The sequence below is a fragment of the Hemicordylus capensis genome, chromosome 8 (genome assembly GCF_027244095.1).
Source record: "Hemicordylus capensis ecotype Gifberg chromosome 8, rHemCap1.1.pri, whole genome shotgun sequence".
Lineage (NCBI taxonomy): Eukaryota > Metazoa > Chordata > Lepidosauria > Squamata > Cordylidae > Hemicordylus > Hemicordylus capensis.
Genome location: NC_069664.1, coordinates 17,627,643 through 17,647,160, shown reverse-complemented (window position 1 = coordinate 17,647,160; position 19,518 = coordinate 17,627,643). Strand labels below are relative to the sequence as shown.

At 43.1% G+C, this 19,518-nt stretch overlaps 1 protein-coding gene across 27 annotated transcripts in view; it reads right to left on the bottom strand.

Annotated features, from left to right (window-relative positions):
- CAMK2B (calcium/calmodulin dependent protein kinase II beta) overlaps positions 1 to 19,518 on the bottom strand; it is a 214,985-nt gene that overhangs the window by 161,682 nt on the left and 33,785 nt on the right. For all 27 annotated transcript variants that reach the window (XM_053269266.1, XM_053269273.1, XM_053269269.1 and 24 more), the window contains exon 2: positions 1,746 to 1,840. In XM_053269266.1, the coding sequence (XP_053125241.1) occupies positions 1,746 to 1,840 (95 nt within the window). The remainder of the gene's footprint in view (positions 1 to 1,745; positions 1,841 to 19,518) is intronic.

The following is a 19,518-nucleotide window of genomic DNA, read 5'->3' as shown; positions in this document are numbered from 1 at the left end:
TGCCTCTGCCTCCACACTGTGCTACGAGCACAGTGCAGTTTACAACACCTGCAGGACACCGCACGATATGTAAGCCATTCCCATCTCCCTACTCTCCAAGTAACACTGCTTAAGATAAAAAGATTATTCAATAATTTACTTTGTACACACACACACACACACACACACACACACACACACAATCACGCCATCCTCTTACAAATTTCTTCCTATCAGAAGGAAAATGCCCAGATGAAGATATCCTTAGGTCCATTTAAGCACATGCACAGGAGCACACACACCATAGGCCGCCTTTCCTTTATGAAAATAACTCTCTACCCATGCTCAGAGGCATAAGAGCAGCCTTGCCGACTCAGACCAAAACTCTCGCTAGCCCAGCATCCTGGCCAACCAGAAGCTGACCACAAGCAGGGCATGAATTCTTCTGTGTGATTGCCCCAGCAACATATATTTAGAGGAATATTGCCTCTATCCATGATCTCAGCCATTGTTTTTCAAAATGAATAATGAGGTTTGGTAGATAAGCATTAACTGGCCCAATCGACATTCTTCCACTTCACTTATCCTAAAAGGAAAACTGGGTGCATACACTGCTCAAAAAAACAACTCTCTCAACTCACCACCAAAGCAGCTTATTGTCCGCATCCAGAAACAAATTGTGTACATTTCCTTAATTTGGCTTAGTGACAAAATCTGCACTAATTGTCCATGCACATGGAAAACACATTAATCATACTGACTTGTCAGAAAGGTAACCATTAATTCCATCTTAAATAATTGAATTAATAATAAGGTTATATCTAAGTTTTGGGGTTCAGCCTCCTTCTAAAAACAATATATCTGAAAAAATGTATAGTTCACTGGAAGGTGCTTCATCGATGCTAAGAGATGCTCTAAAATTAGTACTTCACATGGCTTAATGAATCCTATCCTCATCTTCTGCCCAGCATTGCTATCACAAGACTTGGGTTAACCGCTGACTATACCATTGCTTCAGCAAACTCAATTTCCTTCACTTTGTCTTCATTAATCCCACAGATATACCCTTCCACACATAAATTTCCATCACCAACCTGTTCATTCCAGTCTATAAACTATAAATATCCCATCCTTAGAGTTTCAAGGCACCCAAGGGCGAAAGCAACATTTAGGAAATGGCAAAAAATAAAAATAATAATTAAAAAATTCCCACCCCTGCTTGCCTACATGAGGAAATATTCCCAAGCTATTTGAAAAGTATCAAGAGGTATTTCTACAACTCCCTTTTGACGGGCAGTGGTCATAGCACTCAATATCTACAGCACCCATGTGTCTTTTGTAATACTTTTCCTTCTATCCTGTCCTCATTCCTGACATCCCCTTTGCTCTCTAAGGACTGCAGCAGCCTGTGTTTTTTCTGACTGATACTGTAAGTGAGTGCCATGAGTTAGCTACCTAATGGTGCAGTGGGGAAGTAGCTTGCATAGGGAGCAAGAGGTTGCTGGTTTGAATCCCCACTGGTATGTTTCCCAGGCTATGGGAAACACCTATATCAGGCAGCAGCGATATAGGAAGATGCTGAAAGGCATCATCTCATACTGCGCGGGAGATGGCAATGGTAAACTTCTGTATTCTAACAAAGACAACCACAGGGCTCTGTGGTCGCCAGGAGTCGACATCGACTCGATGGCACACTTTGCCAGACAATTGTCCACTAACTGAAATGTCAAAGGCCCAGTCTGTTGCACAAACAAAAGTGAGTCTACCTCTTGCTGAGAGCTTCTTGGTGTTGATAATCTTTGCTGCATATTCATGTCCAGTGCAGAGTTTGACACAGCGCCGCACCACTGAAAAAGCCCCCCTAAAGAAAGGGCAGCAGAAAGAAAAGAAGAGAAGAGAAAAAGAGAGAGATTAATGTCTGCAGCACTTCGCCACACTGACAGCAGTATCTTCAGCTTCAAATGTATGGTTTTCACAACATTCTTGTTAACATTTTGATATAACGAGATTTTCTTTGCAATCCACCCACCCTCCTATTCTTAATGGATTTGACAGTGAAAGAGAGAGAAAGAGGGGAAAGGGAAAAAGAACAAGAACTGCTTCTTTGTTGAATTGGTTCACTGAGAATGTCCTTTGAATGCAAGAGGGGTGAGTAATCAGTGAGCATCCAATCTCCATAAAGGTCAACAAGGTTTTGCCATCTGCTTTAAGCTTTTCAGGAACAAGAAACATGTTCCTGTTTATTTGTTGTTTGTGCGGGCCCATACCCTCAGCTCACCTTAACCTTTGCAGCCATGGGGGGTCACAGAATATATCCATGGGTACATGAGACAAGAGTGGATTGCTCTCATTTACCGGACAGCAACGGCAGCACTAGCAAGGATTTTTACTTGGGAGGGGAAATTAAGAGTCACTTTTTCAGGATAAGCAGGTTGCTTACTTCAAGCGGTCATCTGTGTAGTCATACATATGGGTTCTGTGCTTGCACAGAGAACACCAAGAAGAAAAGCCAATTTTTACAGGGTGCAAACATAACACAGGAGTTTACAAAAAGTGAGCACAGAACTAAGATCTCTCAGTCTCTACTCCAGCTGTTTATTAACTGGACATTTTATTTTAGGGACTAGGGTAGTCGTTCTCAACAAGTGACATAGGCCTTTCTGAAGAGAGCAGATTCAGATAATGCTTCAAATATAGTAGTTCTAAGCAACTGTCAGGCAGTTGTCTTTATTTGCCAAGAGACCTGCCGAATCAACTGTGAATTCCTCTCTGCACTCTGTATTTCTGGAATAGACCAACAAGCAACCACCTCAAACCAATCAACCACCTCAAACCACCTCAATCAAACCAAGAGACCTGCCAGATCAACTGTGAATTCCTCTCTGCACTCTGTATTTCTGGAATAGACCAACAAGCAACCACCTCAAACCAATCAACCACCTCAAACCACCTCAATCAAACCAAGAGACCTGCCAGATCAACTGTGAATTCCTCTCTGCACTCTGTATTTCTGGAATAGACCAACAAGCAACCACCTCTTTTAGATCAGTGCAAAACAAAGGGCCTTGGGATACAGGTCTTTTGCCCATTGTCCGCCCTAGGTTCGAGGGAAGAAGGTCTGAGAAACCTCAAAGGAGATCTCTGGCTGCACGTGCACTATCTGAATGGAAGGCTTCTACTAACTCAGCTACAACAACCATGCAGGGAAGGGGAAAAATCTGCCCATTTCCCCTTCTCCTGGAAGTGTCCTGTGTCACTTGAAAATATGTCCCTGAGGGCTGCACAGTATTTGTCATATCTGTATTTTCGGATGGTGCAGGCCACTACCTTGGAAAGGTGAGACCACCACCAACCACCCAGCAGAAGCACTGGTGCTACAGTAGTCAGGAGGCCTTTTGCAGCACGGGCACTTTTCCCCTTCAGCCTTAGTCAAGATGTCAGCCACTATACACAAACACACACACCTGCCAACCGAGGATAATACTGCATGCATTTAAATCAGGTGGATTGTCATCCACAAAAGCTTATGCTACAATAAATCTGTTAAGTCTTTAGCATGTCACAAATCTCTTTCTAGTAATAGTAAGTTACCCAAGACTACCCAGAGAGTTTCAAACTGCACACATATCTCCTTAGTTCAACACTCTATACCCATAAAATACTGGCTTTTATCTGGGAAGATAATTTTTCTGATACTTTTAAAACATTTGCATCTTTTCAATCAGCATTCTTCCTTTAAGATTCCCCCATAACTTCAATGTTTTAAAAATAGATTGCATAAACATCTGTCAGGCTAATTAGGCTAATTAATCCAACTCCAGTTTGGGTAGTGAGCGAGGTTCCTTCTGGAGCTAGAGTTCTATGATTATCAGACCACAGAGTGGTACGCAACCTTAGCAATGACCTCAGATGCTCTTCTGTCAACAGCTCCAAACAGCTGTCTCTTACTCATTCCATAATTCTATCCAGTAAGGAAGTCGTTGGGATATAACTGTTAAGGTCAGGAGCTAGAGGGCATATTTGATGGAGCTGGTGGTACACATTGTTCTCTGCCGTTTGAGAACTTTAGAGCACATTTGCTTTGCTAGATTAGAACTGGGGTCATCAAGTTCAGGTTTCTGCTTTTTACAATGGCCAGCCACATTCCTGGGAAACCTCATAAACATACAACAGTAATGTCCATCCCCTTGTGATTAGAGGTATACTGTATATGAATGTTCCATTGGGTTGCTATGGCTAATAACCATTGATAGACCAATCCATCCTGAGTTTTTTTCATTTACAGCCTCTCCCAACATAACAGGGCTGTTATGTTAAGTATAAATTTAAATAAATATATACACCACACACAAAAAATAAAGATCTTGACAGCACTTGTCCAAACCTAGTGCCTGTCAGTTTTATCTAATCTTCTTATTTCTATGTTTCTGCTGTTTGGGATAGATGAATGCTGGAGAGCCTGAATGGGGGAAAGGATTGACGCTTATTGTACCATAGAGCACAGGACAGGACGATTATAAAGGATAAAGCAAGAGCAAATTTACAACAACAAAAAAAGCAACATGTGAATAAAGTGCCTTGATCATTGATTCATTCCACGAAGGAGTGTCCACCTACAAACAATTTCCCTCCCCCATATTTTGCAAATCAAATAAGCCAATTGCTTTAAAACGAACGCAGCAGATCATGATTAACATAATGTTAGCACATTCAAGCTGCAGTGTTGTCTTCAATAGTTGCAAAATCTGCAAGTAGAGCTCTAGGAGAAACTTTATGCTAGGAAAGGAAGGCACAACTCTTGGTTTCCTAGTAGGTCACAGCTCTTCATGCCAAAAAACAAGAGGCTTACTGGGGATTAGGGAGTCAAAGTTCTAAAACATGCAGCACCAATGCTTGCAATTTCCTAAAAATGAATTAATTACTCCCTATCATACTGATGTACCTAATGGCTCTAGCCTGCCCAGCAACTACCAGTTCTTGTTTTTGGAAATTTCTGGGCTTTCAGCTTCCCTAACCCCGTTTTTCATGTGCAAAGACACAGGCTGCGTAACAGGGTGGCTGTTTTGTGGTGGGGCTGAGCCCGGGAAAGGTGAGAGATACAATATAAGAAAGGAGGTGATGGAGTAGAAAAAGTGCAGGGTGGGAAGGGAAGGCATGTCAAAATAAATAAATAAATAAATCATCTAAGACATTACATGAAGTATGCCCTCCTAAATGCTGTAAATGCTGTATTGAGTTGCAAATTAAAATGTTTTGGAGATAAGATTTGCAGCATTGTTTAAGAGACATGTGAACAATCAGTGGGAAATGTTATTTTAAATCAATGGTTTAAGTTAAGTTTTTTTCTTGGTGATTTAAATCAATGATTGAAATTGCCTTGATTTAAATCGAGTCATCCTGCTGATAATTCCGCTCATTTCTGTGTCGACCAAACCCGCCAATGTTGGGTTCCCTCCCACTACCCGACATCTGTAACCTACATCAGAAGTTGGGCACGAATGCTGAGTGGCATAAGGATCCTGGCATGGCAAATTCGGACAACACAGAAATAAGCAGAAGTACCAGCTCATGCCAGAAGTGAGCGCTCAACAGGAACCTCCAGTTTCCATCACCTGACTTGCAGTGGGTCCCCCCACCCCCCGCTTCTAAAAGCAATCAATCGGGAGTTTGCAATTTTGGTACTGGAGTTTGCACTAAAGTTTGGCACAAAGCTGGTACTGGGTCACCACATACCACACCTCATGAAAAGCGGTCCTAATGCCCTCTTCTGTTCTCGAAGGTAGATTAACCAAGACACCTTATCATCTATGTTCTTGCCATTGTGGTTTGAAAGAGGTAGAGGACCTTCCCTCATTACCTGTTTAACAAAATCTTTAACAAAATCTTGTAGAACTAGGGAAAATTGAGTCAATTGGTCAATCTGACAGAAAATAGACTATTTATTTTTAACAAAGATCTAGAAATATTAAGAAGAGTAGCTATTTTTTGAAGATATTAGCAAAAGCCTGGGGGAACAAAACATTTAAGGCAAAACAGAGTCCGCTAATGCTGGCACTATCTGACTCTGTTGTTTGATCTCATGTTTGAATGACCGTCGAATAAGCCCATTTTTCAATATTACAAAGGAGGTTATGCTGAAATATATATGTATGTGTAGTATATATGTTGATTGCCAAAATGGATTTGGATATTCCAGAATCACACTTTTTCAATTAGAACATTGTATTAACTTTTTAAAAGCTTATTTAGCATTATGATCGTTTTATATTGTGATTTTATATTGTAATTCTCCTGTAAATATCCAAACTTCATTTTATATTGCGAACTGTTTGTTTTAAATTCACTACTACTATTGTAAATGTACTTTCCAGTAGGCTTATGAGATCACCCTGCTTTCTGTGTGTGTGTGTGTCTGTGTGTCTGCCCCCCATCAACTTTGCAACACCTGGACCAATATGAATCAAAGCAGGTACCATCGTAGGGACACATAGGGACACTTCAACAGCATAGTTTCTGATGATGTCATCCATCCCGATCCAAGATGGCACACGCATAAACTTTTGAGGCACAAGTGGGCTAACTTGTGAACCCCTTAACAGATTTAAACCTTATTTGTGGACTGTCTAACCCATTTGAACCAAATTGGGTAGAGTTGCAGTGAGTGACACAGAGGGACACCTCAATGGCATAGTTTGTGAGGATGTAATCCACACAGATTCAAGATGGCGGACGCGTAAACTTAGCAAGTGTGCTAACCTGTGAACCACTTAACCGATTTGAACCAAATTTGCTACAGCTGTAGGGACACAAAGGGACACCTCAACAGTATAGATTGTGACAATGTCACCCAACCCAATTCAAGTTGGCAGACACAAACTTTTGAGGTGCAAGTACACTAACTTGAGGACTGTCTAACCAATTTGAACCAAATTTGGTACAGTTGTAGTGAGTGACACACAGTGACACCTTAATGGTGTAGTTTGTAATGATGTCATCCACTCCGATCCAAGATGGTGGTCACATGAACATTTGAGGCGCAAGAGATCTAACCAAATTTAGTGCAATTGTAGAAACATTAAAAGGAAAGTAGGCTGATTAGTTCTCACTAGAACAACTTGTTTTATATTGTAATGAGTTTAGTTTTAAGCAATGAAGTACTTGAACTGAACAGAAAAGGGGTCCAGATTGAAGGGGTCAAGAATAATTCCTTCTAGCATCCAAGGAAGAATGAATTTGCTACAGCATACTCATCAAACACTTTATCAATCATCTTTATTATGGTCGTAGACCAACATAAAATGGTGATTACACAGTACAAAGTATAATGCATAACAATATATTAAAATGCCTAATACTCTGTCATCATTTGTTTATTTAATGAGATGATTTCCAGTTGCTGTGGCCTGAGGACATGGACAAAGTGCTTGCTTGAAGGTGGGCAGCCTACTCCTTATCTGTGCTGTCCTTTACCTTCTTGGCTTGTGAGCATCCAGCAGAAGCCACAATCCTGCCTAAATAGCTTTGTGATTGTACAAATGTAATAGTGGCTGAGGGAAGGCTTGTTTGTTCTGTGCTCTTAATTCCTAATTGCAGCCGTCTCCCCTATTCAGGTCAACGAAGTGGCAAAATTTACTAGACTTGAGCAGTAGCTAGCGTCTAGTGTAATCAGTTTTATGTCAAAGGGAAACTTTGCACTATTTTCTAAAAACGACGACATAGGCAAATATATGCACATACACAAATCCTTTTGCACTACTGAAGAGCGCTATCAAATACTTCAGAACCTCTTTGTCCAGTGACCTTGTTGGAACTGAAAAAAATGTTCTATGTACCATGGATAAGGACAGCACTACAATACCATACCAGTCTCTGGAAAACTACTGCCTAGTTTCTATGAACAATTTCCAGAAATTACAGCCCCTGCAGGATGGAGTCACTGTCATAACAGAAGCTTTTCCCATAGCTTTTCACAGGGACAAAGCAAAGAAAGGGGGACTGAATAAAACTATTTAAGGCACTTACATTTATTATTGAGGAAATAGCATGCAGCTAAGGCAAAAAGAACCATGGCGTACAAGGTTCTTTTAAGCCTAATAAGCTTCTGAAGTGGGTTAGGCCAAAAATAAGTGACTGGCCCAAAGTCACCCAGTGAGTTCCATGGCTGAATGGGGATTTGAACTCAGGTTTCCTGGATTCTAGTCTGACAGTACTCTTCATCTCAAGAAGGAAAAAAGGATCAGGTTCATTACTTTGTAGGCACAGGATTTTAGAAGTAAAAAACTCATTTTTCATGGCCACAACCAAGGTCTAGAAAAGTGGCCAAAGTTTCCATTTTGACTCAGTGCATGTCCTCTGAGAAAACAAAAGGAGCAACAACGAGGAAGTCTGTCCCGTTACAGGAACTCCTAATTTCAGCTTAGATACTCAAATCTGAATCTCGCAGGGAACCAGAGTTCCACCCCTTAACAGGGAAAAAGGCAAGGCCAACCACGAAAGCTTTATTATTATTTATTTACACAGTCAGGCAGGTGTTATTGACTGGTTTGTTTTATCCAGACATCGAGTCCTTCCCAAGGACCTGGGATGGCTGAATTTTATTGTCATTGTTGTTGCTGTTGTTATAGATATCGTTGCAGATCATAGGCTGTTCCCAGTAAAGCTGCTTTTTGTAATTGGCTGATGGTGATTTCTGTGGCCCCTATGGTGTTGAGGTGCTCTTCAAGGTCTTTTGGAACTGCACCCAGGGTGCCAATTACCACTGGGATTATTTTGGTCTTTTTATGCCACAGCCTTTCAATTTCAGTTTGTAGATCTTTGTATTTTGTGATTTTTTTTCTCTATTTCTTTTTCTTCTATTCTGCTCTCCCCTGGTATTGCTATGTCGATTATTTTCACTTGTTTTTCTTTCTTCTTGACTACAGTTATATCTGGTGTATTGTGTGGCAGATGTTTGTTTGTAGTCGGAAGTCCCATAATATTTTTACATCTTCATTTTCGACAACTTTTTCAGTTGTATGGTCCCACCAATTTTTGGCTACAGGTAGCTTGTATTTTTTCAGATGTTCCAGTGTATCATCCCTGCTACCTTGTCATGCCTTTGTTTGTAGTCAGTCTGTGCGATCTTTTTACAACAGCTGATTAGGTGGTCCACGGTTTCATTTGCTTCTTTACAAAGGCGGCACTTGCTGTTTGTTGTTGACTTTTCTACTTTTGCTCTTACTGCATTTGTTCTTAGTGCCTGTTCTTGTGCAGCCAGTATTAAACCTTCTGTTTCTTTCTTCACGTTGCCATTCTGAAGCCATTGCCAGGTCTTGGTGATGTCTGATTTTCCACTTATATTGTGCAAATATTGACCATGCCAAATTGTCAAATTGTCAAAATATTGATCAAATCTGAATCTCCCAGGGAACCAGAGTTCCACCCTTTAACAGGGAAAAAGGCAAGACCGACCATGAAAGCTTTATTATTATTATTATTATTATTGTTATTACATTTATATCCCGCTCTTCCTCCAAGGAGCCCAGAGCGGTGTACTACATACTTGAGTTTCTCCTCACAACAACCCTGTGAAATAGGTTAGGCTGAGAGAGAAGTGCAACTGCAAAACAGAAAACAATTGAAAAAGCAATTGCACAACAGAAAAGAACACAGAGGGGAAAAAACACATCACTCCAGGAAAACCTGGCGAGAATAAAAATATTTTGACTTGGTGCCTAAACGTTTACACACCGATTGGGGTTGTACAACAGTCACGGACGATGGAATTTCACAACCAAGGTTCTACCAGCAAAAGCCTATTTGTAGTTGCCACCTAATTACCCTCTGAGAATGTCTCTAGTAATTGACACATGGCCTTTTCTAAACTCCAATAATGGCTCTGCTAACTTTACTGTCACCTACAGCGGAATCTAGGCCTTAGATACAAAATGGAAGCTTGCCAGATCTTAGAAATAACTGAAACCATAGGCCCAGAACGTAACATACCTGCCCACCCCCAGTCTCGATATTTGCCTCCAGTATTTCCCAGAATGCCTCCTAAATCGGCCTAAATATTAATGCAGGATGATATACTGCATATGCACAATATAGACAAAATTTATACTGCTATATAAATTCCAAAGGTATAAAAGGGAGATTACAAAGTTGACCCAAATCAAAGTAAAACACTGAATATAAAGCCAGACACACACAGTCAACACAAGGTAAATGTTACAAGATCTTCTAGGGCAATGCAACTTATACCCAAACAAGTATACATCACATTGCAGTCTTAAGCTATTAGCTTAGAGCAGGGGTTCCCAGCAGGGGTACTTGAGAGGCTCCCAGAGGGTGCTCAGAGCCCTCCTGCTTCCCCACACCAGCTATGTGCTGAATCTGACAGTTCCCCTCCAGCAGCGTGAATGACAGGTTTCAGAAAAGTAGCACCAAGTGAACTTGTCCCATAAATTTCCATAAGACTGCTTATTAGTAACTTAGTGTGGATGTGAGCCAGTGACTGTAGTAGCCTGTCTCCCTAATTGTAGCACTTAAATTTGCATTTTTATGTATATGTGTGTATATATATATTCACACACACAAATGCAAATGTTACAGCTATGAGACATTGCCAGTACTCCGGTCACTGGCTTACATCCAGATTAAGTTACCCATAAGCAATCTTACTGAAATTAATGGCCTATTGATTTCTTTTGGAGTACTCATGAGTAGCTTTCTCAAGAAGGCAGATCTGGCCACAGTTACTCGTGTCTTAGACACATTGTGGTTGGATTACCGCAATGCACTCTATGTGGGGCTGCCCTTGAAGAATATTCGGAAATTTCATTTGGGGCAGAATGCAGCTGCCGGAGTTCTCCTTGTAACTGCTTGTTCGGAGCATATTACACCAATTCTGAAAGAGCTAAACTGGTGGCCAATATGTTTCCGGATCCAATTCAAGGAGCTGGTTATTACCTTTAAAGCCCTTAACGATTTGGGCCCTGGATACCTGAAGGACCGCGTGCTCCCAAGGGTTTCAAGATCATCAGAGGGACACTTGCTCCATGTGCCGAAGTTGAGAGAGGCTAAACTGTCATGCACATGGGACAGGGCCTTCTCTGTTGTAGCCCCAGGCTCTGGAATGCTCTCCCAATGAATGTCCGCTCCTTGACATCTGTGGCTGTTTATAAAAAAACAACTAAAAACCCTTTTATTTGTTCAAGCTTTTGCCACTTAGGGGCTGCCGGGTCTCTCAACTTTCCTGTTTGTCTTTTTTATGGTTGTTGTTGTTGTTTGTTTGTTTTTTACTGTTTTATGGTTTTTATTGCTTCACTGATTTTAAGGTTTTTTATGAATTTTTATTGTATTTTAACTTTTGTAAACAGCCTTGAGATGAGATGCATTATGAAAGGTGGTATAAAAATTGAATGAATGAATGAACGAACAAACAAACAAACAGAGTCTGGATGTAAACCAGTGACTGGAGTAGCCAGTCTCATAACTGTAACATTTAAATTGGTGTGTCCGTGTGCGCACGCGCACACACACACACACACACACAAACAGAGGGTACTCGAGTTGAAAGTTTGTGACAGGAGCAGTAAACTTGTTTTTAAAAGGTTGTGAACCCCTGGCTTAGAGAGTCCACATGACTGTTTGCATGCAACTTCTGGGGTCATCTGGCAAAATCTCACAGCTCTTGTTAGCACTCCAGCTTTCATTTTTAATTCGCTTCAAAATAAAGGAAAATGTTTCTGTGCTGTATAGGGTCCCTTTCTGGGCCATTCAGAGATCTAAAATTAACTGCCTTTGGCCATTAGATAAAAGAATAACAGTTCATAAAGTCATTGACAAACTGCACAATTTTCTCGCTGCATACCAAGAAACGAATTTGAGCATCTCTGAGCAAGAAAATTTTGCTTTTTTCTGAAAATGTTCATTTTAAATTGTTATCACATTGTTTCTCATATATATATGAAACATGGAGTAAAGCTTGGTCAATATTAATCCAATGTGCAATGAAGTGAAAAGGCGTGCAAGATCAAAATGATGTGATCATGTAGTTGTAGAAGTACTGGCAGGCAAAAAGGTCAAATTTATTTAAACTCTTTGGCTGACACCCAGGCTAATGAAGCACTTGAAGCAACAAATAAAAGTTGTGCTAGGGCAAGATAGACAAGAATACAAGACTACACATAGCTGGGTGAAGTCACTGGGATTTTCTGGTTCCTACTCTTGTGCAGAAGTTCCCTGCACAATATATGAGGCATTCCATTAAACAGGCTGCACAATTTTTTGCACTAATACAACAATACTGGTCTGGAACACAGGCTCCAGACATAGCACAACAGCCTTGTGCTAGCACAACATATCTGCACAACTGCTTCATTAGTCTCGACATCAGCCATTTCCGACAACAGTAAGGAGCAGATCCTGCTTGTGGAACAGAAGGATGTCCAGACAGGCCCTGGAGGAGAGCAAGAGACGTGGGGTGTGTGTGTGTGTGTGAGGGGTTTGCATACCAGGAGACACAACCAGAACAAAACACACAAGCGACACATGCCCGAGATCCAAATCTGCATAGACAGACTGCAGACACACACAGTCCTAATGCTGCCTTGGAAACCTGGCAACAGTTCTGCTGTAAGAAGAAGCTGGCTATGCAGAGGGGCGATTGGTTGGCCCTTGTGAAAACCATGATGCCATCTCTTCCCCATCCAACTAAGCAGAGTGCTGACTGGTTGGTTGGTCTTATGGCAACCATTAAGCCGCATCCCCTCCTTGGGCAGAATGTTTGTTCATGGGGCTGTACAGCAGAAATCCACCTTGGAATCAGAGCAGGTTCAGTGGGTGTGGAGCAAAGTCACAGCAGAAAACCATGCACCTGCTTCTGGAAGGAGATGGGTCTGTCTTTAATCTAACTCTGCTCTCAGAGGACCTAGCAACTTTCAACACAACCTTAATTAAGCCACACTCCGGTTTTTATTTTGCATCACACACCACAAACTGGAACATGTGTTTTTTTTTCTTTTTGCATTCACACACCACCGAGCAAAGCAAAGACATCCTGACTCATTGCAAAACCAAATGTTTTAGCACATAGTATTAAATCAGCACCAGATCCCAGCATCTCTCTCAGCCCTGATCTTATTGGTTACATAGGAACATAGGAAGCTGCCATATACTGAGTCAGACCCTTGGTCCATCTAGCTCAGTATTGTCTACACAGACTGGCAGCAGCTTCTGCAAGGTTGCAGACAGGAATTTCTCTCAGCCTTATCCTGGAGATGCTGCCAGGGCGTTTTTCAAACTGGGCTTTTAGCTCACATCTCTTCCAGAATGGAGGGTGCACTTGATATATTGGCCAGATTTACCCCAAAGTCCCTGTGAGCCATCAGGGAGCACTGCACACAAGATTTGGGTTTTTCACTGCGCATTAGAGTTATATCCAGTGTAAAAAAAATAAGTTATATCCAGTGTAAAATAAAATAAAATCCACTTTTTGCATCTGTTTTAGGGGGGCAACTTTGAACATGCAATAAAGCCTTGCAGTAAGCTCGCGGTAAAGCCTGCTGTTTGAAAAACACCCAGGGAGGGAACTTGGAACCTTCTGCAGATTAAACTCTAATTAAAAGCTTGGGTGAATAGGTGTGTTTTAAGCAACTTCTTAAAAACTATCAGAGATGTGGGGGGCTCTTACTTCAACTGCTATGCAACAACATTGTTGTATGCTGCTCCTTTCTGATAAACACTATATGAAAATATCTTCCTTTTAAATAAAAACAATGTTTGTTTTTTTTAAAAAAAACAACCATTACTCCTTTGTTAGATTATATTAGAGGCGCTCTGCAGATCACCAGAATTAAATTTTTGGTTGCCATGGGCAACCAGTTTTGCGGAATCCTGATCTTTCGAATAGAAGTTTCCGACGTTTTAAAAGGCCAAATTATATTTATTTGGAAGCAGATGAAGCTGTGTGTCACATTTACAAAGCTGTTCCCAAAGAGAACTGAAAAATTAGCAGCATTTCTCCCCATGAAGATTAGGGTGCAGCGGGGAAATGACTTGATTAGCAAGGCAGAGAGGTTGCCAGTTTCAATCCCCACTGGTATGTTTCCCAGACTATGGGAAACACCTATGTCAGGCAGCAGCAATACAGGAAGATGCTGAAAGGCATCATCTCAGACTGCGCGGGAGATGGCAATGGTAAACCCCTCCTGTATTCTACCAAAGACAACCACAGGGCTGTGTGGTTGCCAGGGATCGACACAGACTCAACGGCACACTTTATCTTTACGGGGGCGGTGGCGGGCTAATTCTCAGTTATAGGATTGGATCTTGGGGGGAAACCATTCTTACCTTCATTCAGATAGCAAGTTCAGACGAGCAACCAGTAGACAACTGTTGAATTGCTTACTAAAGGGGTTCTCAGACTTGGGTCCCCAGATCATACGTTATGTCCAATTGAAGACCCAAGTTTGAGAACCCCTGATTTATTTTTAAATGGTACTTTCTTTCCCGATGCAGATGTAATGGGCTCCTTGGTTGCTACACACTTGTGCTGCTGTTTGGTTTGCATCATGAGATGCTATTGGGAGAGAGCATTTGCTTGCACTCTGTTGAGTCACTGGGAAAGAGAACGGCCTTTTGCAAACTGCTGTCTAGACTTGGTTTGCTAGCATTAAGTAAACGGAGGTGAGAGTGTCAATGGGGAGGGGGAAGGCAGTATGCATGGGCTGACCCAGACGGTCACTTCTGAAATGAGTGGAAGAAATCATACCGTGCTTCTAGCTTGAGGCAAGCTAATTCTGTTTCAGGGAGGGAGAGTTGTAGGGATAGCTGAGACCCATCTTAAACAAGTATGGGCACAAGCCTGCCACAGTAAAGCACTTTTAAGTCACATTTATCTCAATAAGAGAGATGAGCATGAGTTCAAATTAATGGGAATGCAAAGTGCATTATTTTTCTACTGGATTCAGCCCCATGTGAGCAAGCTTAACATATCTGCTGCTTGCTTCTGAGAAATAGTATTCAACCTCTGCTTGGGATCTGTTTTATGGAGTCTGACAAAACACTAGGCCCATTCACATGACCACATGAGTGGTTTGGGGCGGGGAAGATCTCCTACCCAGTTACAGGGAGATGGGCAGAGTCTTTGGCTCCACAAACCTTTCACGCAGATGACTGAGGGGTCTACAATAGGGAACCGGGTGTGCTGAGGATCAAAAAAAGTGTCCCTCCCCTGCTAATTTGGCAAAGAGGCACCTTTTAACATGGTGATTCTCTTTTATTTAGCAGGGGGAGAGTAACTGGCCCTATCCACCCCCAGCTCAGCACCTCCAGTGACTGTTGCTGGTGTCTGTCTTGTGTTTCTTTTTAGATTGTGAACCCTTTGGGGACAGGGATCCATCTTATTTATTTATTATTTCTCTGTGTAATGGCTTCCCTGTGTAATGGCTTCCCTCAGCCATTTTTGGAAGGGCGGTATAGAAATTGAATAATAATAATGATGATGTATTGTGCCACCAGTACACTGGGGACCCTCATTACATCCTTAGCTGTCCTCTGACTGGCTGAGAAGGGGCAAGAGGCGGGCCCAGCCCTATTGAACACACTGCAGGGAAAGCACCATAGAGTGTGCTTTGCAGAGTGGCACATTCACAGATGGAAGCCTCTATAGCCACAGCACTTGTTTTAATGGCAGCTGGATTCTGGGAACAGCTTAAAATGTTGTATGCAACCAGTCAACTAAAGGATTGAGGTTAGAGGGCTATGTTGTCCTCCTACCTCAGTTTAGAGCAGGATAGAGGATCTGGGCCATGGATATTTGGGAAGGCAGGGTTGGCGGGATTCCCGTGGCTCCACACGAGCCTGAATAGCTGGGTTTACTGCCTCCTGCCTAGAAACTGATAGTCGTGAGAACAATCCCACTCTCTACTGACCATGAGAAGCAATGGTTTCAATCGTATCCATTGGCTACAATCTCTTTGTGTACTGAGATGCAGGAGAGGAGAAGCTTCCCAAACATGCAAAGGATGCACTATGCACTCAGAAAAAGGTCTCCCTTCTCCTGCATTGGAAGGAGAAAGAAGAAATAGCATTTACCTAAACGACAAGGTATGACAAACCCATGGAGGAGCAGAATGGGAAATGCTGTTTTCCAATGCAGGAAGCCAAGTATCACTCACTCATGTTCCAACAAAGGGGGAAAGAATCAAGAGAAAGAGATCGGCTCAGATCTGGGATGGGGGCTCTTGTTATTGTGACTCTGAATCATCTTTTTTGGCATCCACTTATTAGTATCAAGGAACAGAAGGAGCTGCCATAACAAAGCTTCCCATCTGCTGATCTGCCCCTTCTGCCCCAGTAGGAGTCTTCCAGCATGGGTTAATCCTGCTCCTTCTTCCACAGAGGCAGCTGTCATCTGGGCCCTTTGGCCTCTCCAAATCTCTGCTTCTAATACCCAGTCATCACATTTAATTTTAGAGCTAGATGCTTACATTTGGGTTGGTTTTGATGTCCTACCCGTTTCTCCACCAATCAAGTTTAGAAAATGGCGGGCCAATTTCTCCCATTTTTCAGGGGGAGCATCAGAGATTCTGGTGAATCTTTTCATTTCTTTCCCACCAGCAATCACAGTTTTTCCCCAAGGCTACCTCTTGCAGCAGGCAGCACTCCCTTGCTAACTGAGCAAAGAGGCACCTTTCAAAACAGGTGATTCTCTTTTTTTTAACAGAGGGAGAGCAACTGGCCCTATCCAACCCCAGCACAGCATCCCTCCAATGACTGTTGCTGGTGCCTATCTTATGTTTCTTTTTTAGAGTGTCCCCTTTCTTTGGGGACAGGGATCCATCTTTGTTTATATCTATGTAAACAACTTTTTACTGAAGTTTTTTTTTTTTTTTTGCTGAAAAGACTTTTGCTGAAAAGCAGTATATAAATATCCGTTGTATTCGTATTGCAGTGATACTATGGACTGGTTCAGATGAACTGTCCAAGAGACTCCCACTACATGTGGAGAAGTGAGATCACATCCAGGGACAGCTCAAGTAGAGCTCCCGCCTGAAGCAAGGAGCAATTGGCCACCTCTCCGCCCAGGCTCTAGCTAGCTACAGCCTTGCGGGCCTCACCTCCAAGCCCAGCACTGACACTGCCCATTTTCTTTCTTACCTTCCAGCAGCCACCTACTCTCTCCTGGGACCAGTGCTGCAACTGCTGGCTGTAATAAGCAAACAGCATGCATTTATTCAGATTTGCTGCCTTCCCTCTCCTTTCCAACTCCCAGTACTGGAAGGGGCCAGAGAATCAGGAGGGTGCATGCTGCCTACTTAGCATCCTCCAAGAGAGAGCAGGTAGCCTCCCGGATGTTGTGGTAGAAGTTGGGCGCTATCACCACCGGGCTCGATATGGGACCGTCCACTTCCACCAACCTTGCACGCAGCCTCCCTCTTCTTCTCCTGCCCACTTACGTTCTCGGAGCACCCAAACCAACGTTTTAAAACCCCATTCTCAGGGTGATGAGAAGGTAAGCGGGTGGGAGAAGAATGGGGAAGTTGTGTACGAGGGTGGTGGAAGAGCAGCTGGCCAGGTTGGCCCAGCCGATTGGGTCGGGCCAGTCAAACCAGCTCCACCGCCTTCCCCCTTCTTCTCCTGGCTCTTCACCTCAGTGGCGGCAATGTGGGAGGTGCTGTTAGCATGGAGCAGCAGCAGGAAGACAAAAGCCAAGCCGCTGCTCCGTGCTAAAAGTAGCTCCCATTGCTACAGCAGCTGAATAAGGAGATGGCAACAGGCAGGCAGGCAGGGGAGGCTGTGCCCATCGGCCGGGGCGGGTGGGATGCCGGCATTCACCACCCCTGCACGCCTGAGGCAATCGTCTCACCTCACCTCATTAGTGAGCCGCCCTTGATCACATCACTTTGCCTGCATAATCAGGTGGGGCCAGAACATCCAAACCAGCCCCTAATTATGCAGTTTAAACGGCAGTTCCTATCTCCTGCCCTGATAAGGTCCCACTCTGGGGTGGGGAAGGGGGTAGCATTTTGCGTTTTCAGGGAGTGGCTTACACGCTGGTTTGTGGTGGCAGCAGATGTCTCTTTTCAAAGGAATATTTTATTCTGCATCTGCCCCACCCACTCAGTATAGGCTGTGCTTTTTGCAGGCGGCAGCATAAACAACACTGGAAATGCTCCATCTAGCTGCCTTCCCACCCCAAGATGTCCCCTTGGAATGATGCTACATCTTGATGCAGCATCATTTCAGGGGCATCCTGGAAAGCAAAATAGCAGCTGGATGGCGTCAGTCACTGGGAAGAGGCCTAGAGCTTCCAGCATACCTCCTGCTGCCACCTGCAAGTCACAGCATAACTCTAAAGAGAGAAAAACGCCACCCACTATTGCCACCAAAGGGCACTAAGCCACCTTCCTTGAAACTTTACAAGAATTTCTCACCCATCCCTGAATTTCCATCTGTTTCATATCTCTATTCCGCTGAATCTTGTCAAAATTGGTTCTAAGAGAATGTTTAGATGAACTCTAATCTAAACCTGCCTCTGTGTAATGCACCCCAACATTTCTTAGAGATGCATTTCCTTGCAGACTTTTAAGCATCAGTGCCTCCACATATATAGCTGTTGCTGCTTAAAAATTATTCCTGTGAAAGTAGCAGCCCATATATCTTGAACCTGGAAATTGCCACTTATAATCTGCAGTTTTAGCTATGGAAGATCTGGACTGCATGTTACATTCTCCCAGTAAATACTTCCCTTAGCACATGAATGACACAGAGGAATTGCAGGGAAGTAAATTTAGACTGCATTTCAAAAATGTGTTTTAAAGCTTTCCCAACTTTCCAAGAGCAAACAGTAAGAGAAATACCAAAGACAAAAGCACAGATCCCTAAGTCACCCATCTGCACCTGGAAACCACATTCCTCAGTACTGTGTCAGTGAGAGTATTCTAATATTAGTGGAATCATGCGTGTTCTGCTAATGCAGGAACTGGCATGCAGCATCCTCGGGGGGTGGGGAGGGCGGGGGGCGGGAATCCCTCTATCAGTTCACAACATGAACTTTCCAAAGATCTACCCCTAGACACACAGAGCTCAAGGATGTGAAAAACCTCATCATTTAGGAAGGAAAGGGGTAATGTCAATCACACTGCCATGCAGTTAGTGCAGCTGGAATGGTGACATGAAATATCAAGCACCTGAAGCCACGGAGTGTGGCCAGATGTCCTCTCGTTCCTGCTCACACCAAGCTCCTTGTTCATTAAAAAGGCGACACAAGTGCACAGACATTGATCTCATCAGATGGCTGCCACATCCTCCTTGCAGAACCCACAGTGCAGGAGTCATCAACTGGCAGCTTGTTAACAGCCTCCATCTGGCCCAGTGTCGGGAGGACCCACCCAAATTCTGACCCAGAGGAAACACTCTCAGAGGACCCACCCAAATTCTGACCCAGAGGAAACACTCTCAGAGGAGGACAAGGAGGAAGAGAAGCACACCCCAAACTCAAATCTTTATTGTTACGGTCATTCGACCAGCAAAAGCACACACTCCAAACAG